General features: G+C 39.0%; 1 protein-coding gene across 6 annotated transcripts in view; it reads left to right on the forward strand.

Annotated features, from left to right (window-relative positions):
• The window catches only part of CADPS2 (calcium dependent secretion activator 2), a gene marked incomplete at both ends in the record, with an annotated part of 316,192 nt that overhangs the window by 130,183 nt on the left and 166,749 nt on the right, over positions 1 to 19,260 (forward strand). For all 6 annotated transcript variants that reach the window (XM_082013854.1, XM_082013857.1, XM_082013855.1 and 3 more), the window contains 3 exons: positions 2,249 to 2,329; positions 6,838 to 7,074; positions 11,159 to 11,280. In XM_082013854.1, the coding sequence (XP_081869980.1) occupies positions 2,249 to 2,329; positions 6,838 to 7,074; positions 11,159 to 11,280 (440 nt within the window). The remainder of the gene's footprint in view (positions 1 to 2,248; positions 2,330 to 6,837; positions 7,075 to 11,158; positions 11,281 to 19,260) is intronic.

Below are 19,260 nucleotides of genomic sequence, written 5' to 3' on the forward strand. Positions count from 1 at the left end.
GGTTACACCTTCATTAACTTAAACGATAATTTAATGTGTTTGTTAAATGGAAAAATAACTAAATATAAGCCTTTAAACAAAAGCGTTCGGCTCTTCAGATGAGTTAATAATAGAGGCAGTCATTTAAGTTGTGCCTTGACACAGAAGAAAATTTTAGCTTCATTCTGCTCTCCCACACCCTCCTTTTTGCAGAAATCAAAATTCAAGTCATCAAAATTACCTTCAAGCACATGTTTTCCAAGCAATTGCCTGTCATGGGATATATTATTAAAATAATCTTGACCTTTTCTTAGCCCAAAAAGGAAAACAAAATTGTTTTTCATATTAGACTGACTTTTGTACTGATTAAACAAAAATAATTGCAAAAACTATGTGGTTATAATACAAAGGAAAATAGAAGTTAGAAATACTCTTGGTGACAAGTTCAATAAGCAGTCTCCTACTCTGTTAAGAAATGGAAGAATACAAATTTGGGAACTTATTTGAAAATTGTAATTTTATTCTGAAAACCTGAAATATTTGCTTTCATCGAGAATGCTCTTGCCATTTATGCTCACAGTCAAACTAGGTACAGATTTATGGACACACTTAGCGAGAGGACCCTTCCAGTCTGGAACATGATCCGTCCTCTTCTCTTTAGTTTAAATTTGAGCCTCTTTTAGGGATGCCATCAGGTGTTGTTCTCTTGCTTTCTGGTAGTCTGGATCAGTTCCTGCAAGGATCTTGTGAGACACCAGATTGCACAGGTGACAGATTACATGTTCTGCCATCACTTCTGTACTAGCAGTGGAAAACTTCTTATCCTGTTGCTAAATGTGGCCGGGTTTGCATTTATACATAATGCTGTAATTGACCTTTAAGCACTTGGTAGTGTGTTTTTAACTATTCCTTTATTTTAAATGGGATTTTGAAAGAAGAAATGCCTGATTTTCAAGAGTGCCCTGGTTCAATAAGTTCTACTGGATTTAGCTGAGGAGCATTGCAAAGGAAATGGTGTTACGTATTTGGCCTGATGCACTAAATAGTGGTCTTACTTTAAAAGCTTGCTGTAATGTGGGATGGCGCCAGGTTGGATGGGGCTTTGAGCAACTTAGTCTAGTGGAAAGTATTCCTGCCCATGGCAGGGGGGTTGGAACTGGATGATCTTTTAATGTCCTTCCAACACAAACCATTGTACGATAACATAATCAGTTATTTACCAAAGTAATTGTGCGTTCTGTAGCTGAAGCTGTAATGTAATTAGAGAACCAATTTTTACCAGTTTATGTCCTGAATCAATTTAAGGTTTTTTTAGTGAAGAGCAATGCATGTATCCTTAAACCTTAGCTGCATACTAAATCCACTAAGGTCATATCAGCATGTTGCATCATGTCTGTGGTTAGCCCCAGGGACAGAGAGAGCCCACCACTGAGACTCCGTCTTTGTCCTTGTTTGGCCTTTATTCGGGTAAGAAGACAAATCGTGCCTGATCTTCTCCAGATGCTTCACGCTTTTTCCTCTTAACCAGCCACGCAGGTCAGTGTGTTGAGGTGAAGTGCCACTTCACCTACACTCCCCCCACACTGCGCTTAGCAAATAAACAGGTGAAAAATGAGTTGGGGAGTCTCTTTTCTGTTGAGACCTTGCTGTTCTGTTGAGGCGAAGAGGTGCGTCCTTCCCCTTTACCTCCATGACTGAAGTCGGGCCTTTAGTCATGACTATTCCCTAGGTATGAAAATACTGGAGGCTCAAAAACTAGATATGCCTTGGTGTGAGAACTTGGCCAATACTTGGGGAAAAGAGTTATGTGAGTGAAATAATACCATACTTAGAAGGTATAGCCACTCAGTTTTCTTTCCCTATACCTATATGTTCCTATCAAGCAACTTAGGGCACCAAGCAGCGGATTTCCTTGCAAACATTTTGTCAGCCATTCTGTCAGTCCCGTTTTCTGCTTCATGGAGAAATGTTTTCAGCTGTTATTTTCATAAGGAGATAATACTGCTTCTGTTTAGCCTGAGTATTAAAGACTCAAGGGAATGCTGGCTACCCTTCAGAGACTCTGACTGCCATGGGTAACTCCCATGGCTGGGTGGGAGTGGGTGGCCATTACATCTCTTTCATCGTGGTAAGACGCAAAGCCATGCTGCTTTTAAGATGAAAAGGAAGCAATTCATTTCTATTTTGTTTTTAACTACATTACTTGCTATAAAGTTAAAATGTACTGTGTATTTCTCACCATTAGCTTTATTGTTGTTCTTTATCCAAGCTGGATAATGGAGATGAGCAAGCAGCCCAGATCAGACGTGAACTAGATGGACGACTTCAACTGGCAGAACAAATGGCGAGGGTAAGCGGTTGATTTCATGTACCAAAACCATGTAACAGATTGAGTGGGACGATACATAGTGCATGTTTCCGATTTCTAATTCTAAAATTAAGCAGAAAATCATTTGAAAACATAACAGTCTGGCAGATGCATGCCAGACTTTCTGCTCTGGAGCTTATGTGTCAGCAGGGGTGGGGAGAAAGGAAAACTTGTTTTTGGAAAGTCATATGCTGAGTGCTCCTACCTTTCCTTCATCAGCAAGTCCAGTGGTGAAACAAAGGGTATATTAATTGCACATATGGATATATTATTTGCACATACATGTTTTTCAGAACTAAAACAAGTCATCTTCTATATACAGAAGCGCATTATACTGTGCTTAGGGTATAATCATAATGTTTCTGTCTTACTACAGGTTATATGTAATATACTTTTTAAGTATATATAATATAGCTTACATTTATAGATTAAGTCTAAATTCATAATGGTTATATTAGTATTGCAAGTAACAAAACTATGAGTGAGTCCTGTCAAATGAGTGGTGGCTGAGTAAATTAAAACTTACTTTTGTAAATTTTAAAAGGCTAAGCCTGTTTTTCTTTCCTATACCTTGTATTTTATTTCACTAGACAGGATTATTCCCTTCTCTATTAAATATCACAGGTGGGATTGGCATTGTCCCTGGACATATCTTATTAAATTTTGGGGAAACACTTCTTTTTCACATAAAGACAATCTCAAGTCTCTTCAATCTTCCGTGAAGCCTGGACTTATTTTGTGAGTTGACACTGGCTGGACTCTAGGTGCCCACCAAAGCTCACCAGTTACTGTCATGGGCAAAAATAGACTCAACTTGGGGAAATTAGTTTATTACCAATCAAATCAGAGTAGGACAATGAGAACCAAAACCAAATCTGAAAAACACCATCCCCACACCTCTCCCTTCTTCTTGGGCTTAACTTTACTCCCGAGTTCTCCACCTCCTCCCCCTCCGGTGGCACAGGGGGACGGGGAATGGGGGTTGTGGTCAGCCCATCACATGTTGTCTCTGCTGCTCCTTCCTCCTCAGGGGCAGGACTCCTCACACTCCTCCCCTGCTCCAGCATGGGGTCCCTCCCACGGGAGACAGTCCTCTACCAACTGCTCCAGGCTGAGTCTCCCGTGGGGTCACATGTCCTGCCAGCAAACCTGCTCCAGCCGGAGCTCCTCTCCCCATGGGGCCACAGGTCCTGCCAGGAGCCGGCTCCAGCGTGGGCTTCCCACAGGGTCATGGCCTCTTTCGGGCATCCCCCTGCTCCGGCGTGGGGTCCTCCCTGGGTGCGGGTGGAGACCTGCTCCCCTGTGGAGCTCCATGGCTGCAGGGGCACAGCCGGCCTCACCATGGGCTTCCCCAGGGGCTGCCGGGGAACCTCTGCTCCGGCGCCTGGAGCCCCTCCTGCCCCTCCTGCTGCTCTGACCTGGGGTCTGCAGGGCTGCTCCTCTCACATAGTCTCACTCCTCTCTTCTGTCTGAAGTTGCCATTTTGCCTTTTTTTGCCCCCTCTTCTTAACTCCGTTACCCCAGAGGTGCTACCAGCGTCGATGATGGGCTCGGCCTTGGCCGGCGGCAGGTCTGTCTTGGAGCCAGCTGCATTGGCTCTATCACACATGGAGGAAGCTTCTGGCAGCTTCTCACAGAAGCCACCCCTGCAGCCCCCCTGCAGCCAAAACCCACAAACCCAATACAGCCCATAATCAAAGTTGTCCAATAATCCTGTTTGCTCTGTTGCCGCCTTGCTTTTCACTCCAGGAGTTACAAAATACTGGAAGCATGTACTCTGTGTGTACATGTACTGTACTGTACTCTGTGTGTGCAGAAAAAAGTGTATTATATGAATATGATATTGATTGTAAAGCAGTTAAGATTTGCTTGGTTTCTTTAAAAGAAGAAAATTACCATTTAGGTCTATGAAGGTCATAAATAACTACTTGGAGGTGTAATTTCCTAAAAAGCAAAATGCTGTCCATAGAAGTTTTAAATTAATTTTAAAGCAAGTGAAAATGATGAGCACTATTTAAACTCTGTAAATCTTGTTTATTCCATCTCATTTAGACTAGATATTAGGAAAAATTCTTTACTGAGAGAGTGGTCAAGCATTGGAACAGGCTGCCCAGGGAGATGGCGGAGTCACCGTCACTGGAAGTGTTCAAAAAACGCGTAGACGTGGCACTTCAGGATATGGTTTCATGGGCATGATGGTGTTGCGTGATGGTTGGACTTGATGATCTTAAAGGTCTTTTCCAGCCTTAATGATTCTGTGATTCTGTAAAGTATATGCATACACTGCCTATCTGCAGATTTTTAAAAGAAAAATTTATTTATGGTTGCTTTTTTTTACCGGAACCATAACTTGAAAATTTTCATGGTTGCCACAGTATTTACTGCACAGTTTTGCACAGAATAAGGAACTTCATGTCTTACATGGTACATCCAGATCAGAAAACAGATTTCTCATACATCTCTTTTAAACTATGTAAAAAGCAGAATTTTTTGTGAGGGCCTTTGAGAGCTAGTCCTAATTCTAGCAGCTGTGAGAATTAAGATCATTTAAGCCTAAGCAATCAAATGTTGCAAATTATGAACTATATTCTCAGAGGTCAAAAAGAAGGTAAAAAGGTTTTTGATACTGGATTAGGTATTATAGCATCTTTGTTGGTAAAGAAAAGGGTTTTCGGTGATTACTTGCCTGTAAGAGACTTATTAAACTGCAGTCTCAGAAGATCGGCACAGCTCAAGAGAAATCTCTGCATATAGCTTTGTTGTTGTTGTTGTTGAGGTGTCGTTCCTGGCTCCTATAACACTTTACTTGCTGATTTTACAAGTTGTTAATTATTAATGAGAAGTTTATTTTAGCAGAAAAGATAATTTAGCCTATTTAATGGAGGCAAGAACCTTAGAAACGTACATCAATGACAGCATAAACTCAGTGGGGAATTTGTGCATCTATTTGCCCATCTGTTTCTTCATATGAATAAATTTAAAGTAGTTGAAATCGAAATATGTATGACCTAATGGGATTTTCTACCTGTTGTAACTGGTGCTATGCTTTTCTAAGAGAAGCTTCTGTGGGATCCTGTGAAGAGACTACCCAGTGTCTTTTCTCCTTGAGAAATGCATCCTGAAAATCCATTTTAGCACCTTCAGAAACCAGACTTAAAGGCTGTTGTGTACATCAGCCTGATAAGTGTCTCACATCTGTCCCCAGGGTCTTTGTTTCAGGATAAATTCCAGTATGTTGCAATCAGAATTCCCAAAATTCGAGTCCTGTGCTGGGGGACGTGTTCTTCAGACAATCCAGGCTTTTCAAATCAACGTAATTACATTCCTGTGCATATGCACTAAAAAATAGTAGGAAAAGCCCACTGTTTTTGTTGTGTCTCTACATTGCGCTATTGCTAATTTGTTACAATTCACTGTCTTAAAAAAGCAAATAAAAGGTGAAGGGGACTGGGAGGGGTGAAATCTATAGACCGCAGAGTCTTTATGGAGGATCCTCACCCTTGTTTGGTGAGGGAGAGAAGTGGCTACAAACATTCAGGTTTCACAGAAATAAAGGTCTCTGTATATTCTGATAGTGCTGCCTTAAATCATGGAAGATTGTAGTGATAAAAAATATACAGCAAAAGGCATTGTAAAAAGTTTCCTTGGTTTTTACATTGGGATGGAAAAAGCATGTTAAGAGGAAAGATCTTTTAACAACATAATAACAGTCTGTCTGTCTCTGTTTTCTGTGTTGTCATTTTATTATTTGAATGATCCTCACAGCATAAGGTAGAGTTTGAAAAACGCTCTAAAGTGGGGGTTGTTTTGGCTAGAGCACCCTGAACCTTACCCTGTGTTTTTAGTTTGTAACTATGAATAACTTTGTTGTTGTTGTTTTTTCTTTCTCAGTTTTTCATATAATGGCTCTCTAATGCTGTAATGAGTCAGACCACTGGACTTGCTGCAGGTGTTCTGGGTCACAGTCAACTTGCTTGAATGAGCATGAATGTGGTTGACTTATTTTTCATAGCATGGGTAATGGATGAACTAAAAAGATTAATAGTGGACACTTCATTTTGTCAATTTATAGAATATTTGAAGGTGACATTAAAGGTATATTGTCAACTGGTATGCTTAAATCACGTGTATTAGAAATATCTAATGAGTACATATTCAACCTGGGTCTATGGTTAAATGATTCAGGGGGAGCGAGAGGTGCCATTTTTACAAATGTCTCTATTTTTTTGACTTATTCAAAGAGACTGTATTTGAGGAAAATGATGGAATTCTCAATTCAAATTACATTTCTTCTTGTCAAAATTAACTGTATTTATGCAATAGGACTAGCCTTCCCATTCCTGTTTTGAAGATGTAAAAATAGATAAGCACTGGAATTAAGACTTATTTTTTTAAATATCTCTTAACTGAGAGAAAATCAGTAAATTAGCATGACATATAAAGTGGGTTGATTTTTTTTCCTCCCTAACTTTTAAAATATATCTTCCAAGGAAAGAAAATTCCCAAAATTTGTAACCAGAGAGATGGAGAACATGTACATAGAAGAGTTGCGGTCTTCAGTGAATTTGTTGATGGCAAATTTGGAAAGTCTTCCAGTGTCTAAAGGTGGGCCAGAATTTAAGCTGCAGAAGTTAAAGCGATCACAAAATTCTGCATTCTTGGACATAGGAGATGAAAATGAGGTTCAGCTGTCGAAGTCTGATGTGGTTCTCTCATTCACATTAGAGGTAATTACATATTTCACAGAAAGCTTGTTGACAGTTTGAATTACTAGAATATCTGTCTTGATACTTTTTTGTTACTAGTCCTCCTTGGTAATTTTGAAATTTTATGTCAAAGTAGTAAATTATTCTTTGTCTCTTTGATAATTAGGAGTTAGAAGACAGCTGTAGGATGCACTTTCCTCTTGCAGCAGAAGCTGCATTTGGGCCTCACATAGCAATGTAGGCAGTTGATCTCCCACACAAATTAACTTTAAATGAATTCCGGTACATTAAATACCTGAGTATACTTTTGAACATAATAAAGAAACACTATTGTTATCGGGAACTCATGCATAGAATTTTGCAAACGAGTTGTGTTTTCTCACTGAAAGTGTTTAGATAATAAACAACTTTTTTTTTTTTTTTACTGGTGGTCATAGCAGATTTTTGTAAATTTCTGCATTTTCCTCAAGAAACTAGCTCACGTTTACTGAGATTATGCAGGAAGTCTGGTGTATAGGGATGCAGTCCTAATCCATACAGAGCTCAACTGGCTTCAAGAGGAAACCACAAATGCAGCTGGTTACTTAAACATATCTGATGACAGCATCATAGCTCATGTCCAATTCTGCAAATGTGCATAGCAGGAAATTATGATCTCTATAATAATAGAATCAAAATATTTCCAGAGTCTGTATTGTGTATTTGTTAGAAGGTGCCACGCTTGTGTTATGCACTTGAAGTGGCTTTAGTTAGTTAAAGACAATGGATAATGTTACAGAATAAATACTTCAATTGTTAAATGGTTTAAAACAAACAAACAAAAAATTGTTTATCTTTTAAACAATGTTTATTCTTAAGTGAAATGAGCATCTGCTTTTTTCATGTAATGTTGAAAATTCAGATCAATTTTTCTTTCCCATGTCATCAATATACACATAGAATTTAAAAAATGTCAGAAGTGGACAGATGAAAAAGTTCAGATCCTTTGTATAACAGAGAAATTACTTACCCCACTTTATGCAATTTTAATATTACTAGCTAATAATGTAAAAGCCCTACATCAGCTTTCAAAGAGTAGTAAGAGCCATCATTCTCTACGCCAAAAAGTATTAATTCATCAAGCATGTAAAACTGGAGTGCAGCCCTTTGTACTGAAGTATATGAAGTGATGAAGTAGTTTTATAACTCCTGTGCTGAATCCTGTGCGTCTCCCTAACGTGTGCTGTCTGCCTCAAGTGGAATACCAAGCCTGGAATGGTCCACAAATAGCAATGACAAAGAGTAGTTCTGAAGCACCTTAAAAGTACCTGAAAAAGTTTGTTAATAATCTTGTCTATCTTCAAGAGAGTTTGCTTGGTGAAGGATGTAAGAAGAAAAGCTTTTTCTGTGCCTCTAGAGAGAAATATTAAGTGTGTACTAGAAATTATGTGGGGGGGAAAAGCAAAGTAAAAGATTGAAACAATCATGGAATGAAAAATGACAGGAGATATAATTTCTGGTAAATTTGGCACAGCTTTGCGTTGTTTACAGCCCTTCCCCTCTCATACCAGAAATGGTATGACTATTAGGTCTGGTAAACTTCGCGCTTTTTTTTCCCCCTATCACTGATAAAAAAAATACACAGATGTTCTGCAAGGTTAGTTACCTGCAGTTCATCCTGCGCAAGGCAAAGAATTAAAGTGTTACTCTACATGCAGTGGTTTTCAGTAGGGCAAATTTTCATTTTAAACATGGAGTTAACCACGTAAGTTGAGTTTCTTGCTGGACAAGTATGTGCATATCTTACTCTTGGGAAGCTAAATCTCAAAGGATATAAGGGCAAAAGGAAACAGCTGAACTGATATTCGTTTAGACTGAAACATGGAAGTTCTCTTTTTCGATGTGAATGGGCAAGTAAGAAAAGCTGATTGCATTTCCGTGGAGACAGAATACATTATTTTTGGAAAACGTGAGGTCATATGTGCACAATTTCACATCTCTTGAATAACACATAAATATATCCATTTAATGTCTTTTAGGGTGTGACAACTAAATTATAGGGTAACCATTAAAAACCCCAGTAAGGACTGCTGCACAGGAACAGGAATGCACAGGAGATCTGTAACATGTCTAAACGTTAGGTCAAGAAAAAAAAACTCAATGAAAAATTCTTGGCAGGGGGCATGTCGGTATTAAGACAGAACAACAAAAGATGTAACATTTATAATATCCTGGTGGGGATGGAACTTGCTTTCTAAGATAAGAAAAGCCCTGCGCATCACTACAAAACAGTGACTATTTTTGCAAGTTGGATATTTTCTCAAATAGCTTATTTGCTTAAATTTGTGAAACAAATAAATAAAATATCAAAGTAGTAGAAGACTTAATCATTTATGTTCTTCAGCTGTGGGACAGTTTAAGAAAAAGACAAGCAATATTTAGGAAGCTGTTTATCAGCTAATGAGCTAGTAAATCAGCTAGTGACAGTTTCCTTCCTAATGAAATGCAACTTTTTTCCATTGCTGGAATCCAGAAGTGCTATCAGAGACAAATGTACTGTGCAGTTAAATTGGACACTCAAGGAAAAGAAGTATCAACGCAAAAACATATAAACATGAAGTCTCCATTCAACAAGGACGTCTGATTGACATGTGGAAAGACCACATAGGCAGTATTAGCTAGAAGGATCCCTAGTGCAGTCTTTCAGTGGTCATTGATCACTTTAACTACTTGAATTCCTGAACCGCAAAAGAGAAAGAAGAGATGATTATGTCATTCTCCCTGAATTGCTGTTGTTATTTGTAAAGTGTAATAGGCAATGTTGATAATTTATGGGTAATGTAAAAATGTTCAAAATTATCAATGAGTGTAATCTCAATGTAATATGACCAAACTAGCAATTTTACAAGATATCTATTATTAAGGTTCTGGGAGTTTTAAAGTACAAGGGATTTTACAGGTAGGGGTGAAGTCTGGCTTTAATGTACTTGAACTGAAATGAATTGGGAAATATGCAAACGGTTTAAAGAGCAAAGTATTTTAATAGTTGCTTGCTGACCTGAGAAACCAATTGCTTCCAATGAGACCAAAAGTAGCCATGACTTTTGTCACCTTTAAAGCGATCAAACCAATACTGGTTGTTGTGTATAGTGCAGTTGAGGACAGCTTCTCTGCTGGTTAAATGGACATTTTTCCCACTTTCTTCTCATAGGCCCAAATGGGGCTGAAGGAAAGCAGCTTTTCCAAAGCAAGCAGGGAAACCTGACTTTCCTCTCAAATCTTCTCTGAATTAGAAACATCTGAAGTGTAAAAATTGCAGTAATTCCACATGGTGACAAACCCTAAGGTGTATAAAAGGCAGAAAGCGGTTGAAGCAGGATGGCATTTGGCTCTGCTAAGCTATAACTGAGTAGCTCAGAGGATCTGCCAAGCTCAGAATTTCCCTGGTGAGGAAATTTATCCAGGCACAGCTGGGAAAGATGCCTTTTTCCCTTTCTCTTTCCCCCCTACATCCCCACGTGCATGCCGAACCTGACTGCGAGTACGGAGCTGGGAGAGGGAAAAGGGTGTAGGTAGCAGGGGAAACAAATTGCGGCAGCCGATAGCGATGCTCTGACTTGCCTCATGCCCAGCACAACCCCACATCGCTTCTGAGATTCAAGGGTTGCAGCCTCCAGTGTCACAGCACCACGATGAACCTTTTGAGACGTGATCAGTGTACTTACTAGTCTTGGTTACTGTCTAACTTAGTAACCTATCCATTCTATAAATACTTGTTTAAGGGACTGCTTAAAAGACACATTTTCTTATGTATTAACGTTTAGAACTATATTTAGACATTAGTCTCAAATTCAACTACTAGCATTTAAATTATGGTTGGAGTGAGTTTTTGGTTGTTGTCCAAGTAGAAACAGAGCAAAAATTTCAATTCCTACTATATGTTGTTGAAAGTGGGAAGGAGGACAAAATTAAAACTCTTCTCTGTTTGTGAAGATTTGAGTGATTGGGGTTTGGGGATTTTTTTCTCTCTTTTTTCTTTCTTTTTACCTGCCTGAAGCTTAGTACTGCAATAGCTGTGCTATGTAATATTTTGTGAAGGATAAACTATTTGTTTTCTTTTCCTCAGATTGTTATAATGGAAGTGCAAGGTTTAAAGTCAGTCGCTCCCAATCGAATTGTCTACTGCACCATGGAAGTGGAAGGGGGTGAGAAGCTTCAGACGGACCAAGCAGAAGCTTCCAGGCCACAGTAAGCTGCTGTGCTGTCACTGCATCCAGCATTTCTTTCCTCCATATCGTGGGAGAACCTAACGGAGTATCTTTACAGTTTTTGCAATTAAGTTACAATAAGTTACAGTAAGCGCTAGGTTATATGAAGTTTTTTCCTGGGTAGTTACCGTAAATTCTTTCTGAAAAATGAAAATACAAATAGGAGTTATTTATGGTGAAGTAAGTACGAAGTGTGAATGCTGTCCAAATAGATGCCATTGAATCTATGTGTGAGGAAAAGGGCTAGAGACTGCGGTGTAGTGTTCTTACCTGCATCCTCTGCAAATACAAACCTCTCAATAGATGTTAGGCCGAGGTGATTTTATGTATTCTTGGTTAATGTGCAGGTGGCCTTGTGGAGTGTGACTTGTACAATTGGTGGAAAATCAATACTCAGTAATCAATCTTGACAAAGCTTACTCACCTGCTGAGCCTATTTCATTTTAAATTATAGGATCCACTTCTTTCAATTAATTTTTGAGGAAGGCAGTCAGCAAACTGACTTGGAGGGGGATAACATCATGCCATCTGTAGGTGAACCAGTCAGAGTGGCAGAGAGAAAGAAAATTAAGTGTGTTTTTTGGTTGATTTGTTTGACCTACGCACTGACTTCAGACACTTTTCTCTCTTTTAAAATGTCATTTGGAATCTTTTGTAGATAACTTTCCAGGCAGCATGTTGGAGTTTTACTGGCACCATAGTGTGCCTTGTGAAAGACAATTTAAAAATTGCAGTTGTTACAGTATCTGAGAAAATACCTTCAAAGGAATTGGGATGGTAGTTTCTATTCCATTCAGACTACAAATACAGAATTCTGTTAGGCAAAATAATAAAAACAACGTTTTATCTGCCTCTTCTGGGGTTGGGAGGAGGAGAAGATCTAATCTGGTGGACTTTCTCCTAGTTGCAGAAAATTTCCTTGGCAAGTAAGCCAGCAGCCTACTCTAGTAACATAGTCAGACAGTTTTGCAGAATTCTAAGTATATGGGACAAGATAGAAAATTCACTTGTCGCAGTCCCTGGCTGTGTTCCTTCTCCAGGGCATAGGAATAATCAGTCTTATCATTTACTTGTTGTACATGAGGAACTTCTAAAAGCAACAATAGCATAAAAGGCACACAGATACACACATTCAAGCAAGGTCATAAGAGGGCATGCAACATCCCCTGCTCATTTGTGGACCTGATGGGGCATTCTCTGGTGGCTCTGGGTCCCATAAGAGTTGCAAGGCTTTTCTTATGGAGGGCACATCTCCAAACTGTGCTTTCTCTTCAAACTCAGAGTTGCTCTGTTCCCTGCAACAAGTGCCTCCAACCTTTGCCTACTGTCACAGTCAAGGTTCCCGTGTCTTCTGATGTGTGTCTTTTTCTTCACCCTTGAACTTGTTAGCTTCTGTTTTAAATGTTCAATTAACCGCTGATGCTATTGATCACAGGTCTTCAAATCTTCCTAAATCAACTAGAATACACAAATTCTCGAATCTTGGGCACAGTCATTCTTCCTCCAGAAAACAGTTTGTAGATGTTAAGGGTTTTGTTTCTCTCTAGCTGTTTCCAGATATGGTGGACAAAACATAGTAGGGATGGTTCACAGTCAGTTCATGGTTTACTCATTACATACTGAGGGCTGCGGGTTACGGTAAATGTAAAACCAATCAGAAGGTATACGTTGTGTATAGATACATCCTGTTAAAGTTATTAACAAATTAGTTGATTTTCCTACCTGTCAAAGTAGAAACTCTGTGAAAAGGAAGTTCCAGAATAGATGGAGTCAATAGTAGAACTGGAGTGTTTCTAGAAAAGGGATAATGTTAGGACCTGCTCTGAGCTTGTAGACTGATTTAGTGGATTTCAGGCTCAGTAGGCATGAGTTTATTGCATATGGGAGAAAGACAAATTATAGGCTACTCCATATAAGTGATGTTGTATGAGCCAAAGTCATATGGATTTGTAGGGAAAAAATTATGCATCTTCAGGAAGTGGATGATTGAGAGATGCCATAAACTGTACACTGGAAGGACAAGCATGGGCATTATTGGTGCTGTTGACCTGCTGTCCTACAAAACTGTGTAACTTGAAGGGGCACAGCTGATAGAGCTCTAAAATACGTCTAGTTCTTGTGCTCTTCTGAGTTGTACTGTTTTCCATTTCTGGCAAGAGTAATTATGAGGCATTGGCATACAGTATGATTATGAGCATATAGAGACATGCAGTTTGTGCACATATATAGAGATGTAGTTTGAGGCAACAGAGGAGGATATTAAATTAGACAAGCATGAAATTGGCAAATTATGGGCTAACAGCAAAGAAGATGGAGGAAGATACCTATGGAATGGGAGATCCTTTATTGCACAGTTTAATTTTTCTGTTAGAGCCAAATCAGGTTTTCTTGACACTAGCAATATTGCTTCTTTTGGTTGATGCCAGAGGGAGCTAAGAGGGCTTGGCAGAGTTTAACCAGAAAATCAGGCTGGTGGAAGAGAGCCTAGGAAATACTGTTATAGGCAGGGAGGAGTCCCCAGGTTTCAGAAGACTTAAGGTATGTCTCTTTTCTCTCTCCTATCCCAGCCTGTGTCCTGTCCTTCTAAGACCTTTCTCACTGTTACGACCAGCGCATCCCTTGCCCCATGCAGTCACTTACCTCCTCTTGCCCCACTGCCTCTACCGGCACTCATTGCTGTTCTCTGACAGGGACCTGCCAGGGTGATGGGGAGGGTCAGTCACTGGGGGAAGGGTTGGATGTTCTGCAAAGAGGAGATATGAGAAGAGTGGAAAACAAAGTGATTTTCTGCTCCTGCTGATGTTTACTACTGGGAGGAGAGATGCCTCCTTTCCCCCTCAGTCCTTTGGCAGCAGTGGGCAAAGTCAGGCAAGTAGAGGCCAGTGACCAGCTGGGCCAGCACAGCCGGTCCATCTCTTTTCTGATACAGAAGAAAACAAGCTGTCAGCTGCCCTAGGCTACTGCCTGCTTTGCCTGCTGCTGGAGCTGGCTCCTTACTGGGATAATTTTCAGTACTGTCATTCTGATATGAAGGAAAATAATCCGTGAGGCTAGAGGAGAAAACACAAAAATCATTGCAAAAAAAACCCCCAAAAAACAAAAAAACAACCTGAAAACAGAGAATTGAGAAGAACTGTAGTTCAGCTCGACTCTTCAAATCACTATTTTGCACTGACAAATCCCAGATAAATGAGGACATAACTTCAGATTTTTTATAGGACGTGCAGCTAGAAAAGGGTAGCAAAGCACTCATACTAAGCGTAGAATGAAACTGTGATGAAAAGTGAATGATTACCACCAGCCTGCTGTGGGAGACCGCTGGCAAGAGCTCCAAATCATATGCTTGTCACACATTTTCTGTAGCTGGTTTATCGTTTTGAACTGGTAGCTACATTTGTGAAGAGAAGCACTATAGAGAATTATTTATGCCTATTTTTTTCATCTGTGAAACATCAGTGTATGCAGTGCAATGCTACTACACAGTCAGAAGTTTCAAAAGCTTTGACAGTGAAAAGGAGAAAATGAGATGCTCAGACGAATGCTTCAAAATGGAGTGCAAGCCAGTGTGACCTTAGAGTGGAGATTAATGGAAGCACGAGTCAAGTGGAGACTTAATTCAGGATTTATCCACTATTCCAAAGTGCTGAATATTTTCTCAATTATTTTTATGAATATTTAAGTATTCCTCTGAATCCCTGAATGCTACCATAAGAGTAATAAGGCAACTAGAAACAATGTTCTTTCTTAAAGAGGCCTTTCTTAAAGGCCTAATTAGAGTCCCAGAGAGGAGAGCACAGTTTTATCCTGACAGTTTATCAGTAAGAAATATTCTCTGGTTTATTATTACTTTTAACCCCTGTCTGCTTTCTCTCTCTGAATAATAATTTTATGAGTTTATATTGAAGTGTTTCATTTCCTCCTTTAACAAGCTAAATAGAGCACTGTTTATATGTATATTACAGAGTAGTTAATGGTCATTCTAAAATGCAAATATTATAGAACAATATTGTTTGACTGAGCTTAAGTCTTGGACAATTTTACAAACAGATCAGTTCCACAGTTTCACATGCAAACCCTATAAAATTTTTATTACTTGCCTGTGAAATATTTCTTCATTCCTTCTAACTGTTTCCTGCCTTTTAGCACTGCTGAAAATCCCTCCAACACAGCCTGTGACCTTTTCTGCCAGAGATCAGTAAGCAGAGCCTTCAGAGGACCCCTTCAGTTGCATGAAGCTTTGCATAACTTTGTTGCTGTGACGCCACAGGGAGTCATCTTGCAAAATCCAGTGCTAATTTCGTTTTTCAAATGTTACTGATGTGGCTTAGTTTTTAGTCTTATGGAGGAGTCTGGTGTCCACATGCTTTCTTATCATTGACTTTTATTCATTCTGAATATTAAATAATGTGGTTTCTTGAGTGTATTGACTTTTGGGTATGTATAATCATGTGTAAAGATAAAAGATGGGAATATGCTATCTCTTGTCACTACAAGTGACATTCTGTTGTCACATCTTATCTTGCATGATGAGAAAATGTTAATGGAGCCAGCATATTCTTCATGTAAACAAGACATATAAGATGATCATATTTTGCTGACACTGATTGCATAACCTTATAAAAAGGGCTATTATATATTAGGAATACATGAAGAACGCATGATTAACTATCTGACCAGATAAGGCAGAGAATCTCGGTCAAGACTGCACAAATAAAGTAAATGCTGTTCACATTATTTTCATGCAATAATCCACCATCGTTAATTACATAAAGTATTTGAAGTATCAGTACTTGTGGAAAAAAAATTATAGAACAGATTAAGGAGAGAAAAAAGGCTTAATTTCTAAAATTTAGAACTTCCTTAATCAACGTGGTCGCTCATGAAAAAAATAATACTTTTTGAATAGAATGAGGATACGGCCTCAGATGACATTTCTGAATTCTAATTTTTATTTTTGATTAAGGGGAAACAAAGAGATGATCATACCTATAACTGTCACCTAACTTGTGGTTACATGACACAGATGTAGAGTATTTAAGGAAAGAGAAGGCACACCTACTTTTTTTTACCACCTGCTACTACTCTGTGTCTGATGAATCTGCATAAATGAGATTAATTTTGCTCAGTAATGCTTTAATTATACTGTTAGTTCTCAGTAATCATTCCTTATATTGCTTACACATGTAGGAACCCATGTTCCTGCTCTTGCACAGGAGAAAATGTAGGATGAAAAAGTTGTCCCTCCCTCATATTGCTTCGAGTCCTAAGTATAAAACTAGAGACTAAATGTGGGAAGAAATGAGGGACGGAAGCACAAGTGTTTGCTGCTCAGGCAGGCCGTAGTCAAACTAGTCTGTTGCTGGCAAGCCGATAACTCTCCTTAGGATGTGGGTTTTTTCCAGTATTTGTCTGGGTGCTTTTTTGTTGAAATGAGTATATTTGCACATGGGATTTTTACAAAGAGATAATGGGACTGCAATTTCATAGTGCCTGATCTAACCATGCTTAGCTTGTTGTTCATATGCTTCCTGTTACATCTTCTGAGGATGCAGCCTCTTTAGGATTTAGCTTCTCGAACAGAGCCCTTTTTTTTTTTTTTTTTTTTTTTACTTGGTGGATTTCATCTGTTCTTTTGACTATTAACTCTGGAAGTTTTATACTTACAGATAAGTGCAGTGAAATCCAGCATTGATCTTACATAAGGATAAAAAAGTACAATTATTCAGCCTACTTTTGGCATCCAGACTTACTTTCTTTAAAACATAAATATATTTTATGCAATGTCTACAAAAGCGAGGTTGTAAGAGAACCTTTGTGTGTTACTAGTAAGGTCATTTGAAAGGCTAAAACCTGAGAGACACAATTATATTGATGTGGACAATGCTGAAAACTTGGTGAAGGTGAGCATGAGCCTTTAATAAGGATTTTGCAATTTTAGGGAAGCCACTGGGAGGAGAGTCATGACAGGTAACAAAGTGTGTCTGCTTTCATAAACTAGGTTTGACTGAGCTGTGTAATGAATATTACCATTTGCTCTAAGATTCATCTTTATATCTTTAAAGGCTAAATTTCATCATGGCTTTCATCTTGTCATACGTTAGTAAGTCTTTCTTTTTTGGATTATCATGATTGGAACAATTCACAAAATAGGGTGGAAGAAATTACCTTTCAAAAAATTGGATGCTATGAGCGAATACCATATATGTCAGTCTAGTATCCAGCTGTGAACAGGAAAAAAGAAATTGCCAGTAGGAAATTATCTGATGTTTACTTGGTTCTGCAAAGGAAAAGATGGAGAAGAGAAAATTACACATTTGTCCCAGCCTGTGTTCCAGATTAATAATGGAAGAGTTTCACAAAAGGAATATGGATTCAGATGAAAATTTACATGACAATTTTATGCAGTTAGTCTTGATGCCTGATCAATTGCTTGCTTCTTAAAGAAAGGAAATAATACCTAATCAGCTCAAATATAAAGAGCGATATCCACACGAAAAAGGTATGTGTTTTCTAAAATAAGTAAGTTTCTATGCTTTGTTCTGTCACTGATTAATATTTTATATTGCCTAAGAGATTTTTGACCTCTCTTATTGCAGAGGAATATTAATTACATACAGGCTCTTAATATTAAAAGAAATTTGAAACTCAACTGGATAATAACCTGAACTACCTGATTTTAACTGGCCTTGCTCTGAGCAGGGTTTGAACTAGATGACCTCCAGAGGTTCCTTCCAGCCTAAATTTTGCAGTGATTCTATGATTAACTCCCAAAATATTCTCTCTTGAGTCTGTCTACCTAAGGGACTTGTGAAAACCACTGCTGTTAGAAGGGAATATTCATTTGTCAGGTCAAGACAAGTGTGGCATGGAAGAAATTGGGATGAGAGGAGGAGGGAGCTAATTAAAGTTGGTTGTAATCTCTACTCTATATTGATAGTTAGCAATAAACATAATCCTCCTGCCACCAGGGCATATCTTTTTTTAATTTTCTTTCCCTTAATCTTTTTGATTGTTCTGGCTAAATCCTGGTTGTTGTCCTTGCTCTTCTGTGCTCAGCATGCTAATAATTGACTGAAAGCAGCCAGGATTTCTGCCCTGGCATGATGTTTCCACTTCTGAAGACTGCGGTTTTGGTGCACCACCTTCTGCTGCAGCGCTTAGACCCCGGGCAGAAAGCCAGTGGGATGAGGGCTTTACGGTTAATAGGCTCTCTGTTCAGAGTTGGGATATTAACCCTCCTCACCTACTCTCGCTGCTGGGAAGAATAGCTGTTTTGGGGTGACTGTCTCCTTTTACAGTGTATAATGACATTACATATCTCTTGTAAGACTGATCCCAGTTGTATTTCATAGTGCGTTTTGGAAACCTTGGGCCTTGAAGATACATGTTCCACTGTTAGCCCTTTCACTATAATAATCAGGGCTTGGAGAAAGACTGTTTACACACTGCTTAATGTACCTGATATATCTGTTTCCATTCTCATTCCCACCTGATCCACAGCAAATGTGACTAATATTTTGCAGACAGACATAAGCTTTCCTAACATTGTGCTTAAGTATCTATAGGTGCATGATCCAGCTTCAAACTGGAAGGAGTTTAGCTATGAGTAGTGCGGTGTTGAGCCAAAGCCAATTAAATCCTGCTTAGAAGAAAAATGTATGGGATCAGGCTAAACCTCATACTAATATAGCTACATGGTCTCTGGCTGGGTCAAAGTGAAGGCAAAGACCTTTACATCTGCCTGTAAAGTATCATGTAGAGGAATGGAGGTCTGTCAAAAAAGAGGAGAGAGAGGGATGCATTACCTCGAACTTTACCTCCAGTCTGCCTCTGGTATACTCTGGTAGAGTGGATTTGAAATTTGTCTTTCAAAGTCGTCTGCACTTGCCTCACCTTTGGAAAACTGAATTATCGAAACTGTTTGTGGGCAATAGTTGATGTTAAAACAGTTCCTTTGGAT

Source organism: Phaethon aethereus, assembly GCF_964289735.1.
Source record: "Phaethon aethereus genome assembly, chromosome: 1".
NCBI lineage: Eukaryota > Metazoa > Chordata > Aves > Phaethontiformes > Phaethontidae > Phaethon > Phaethon aethereus.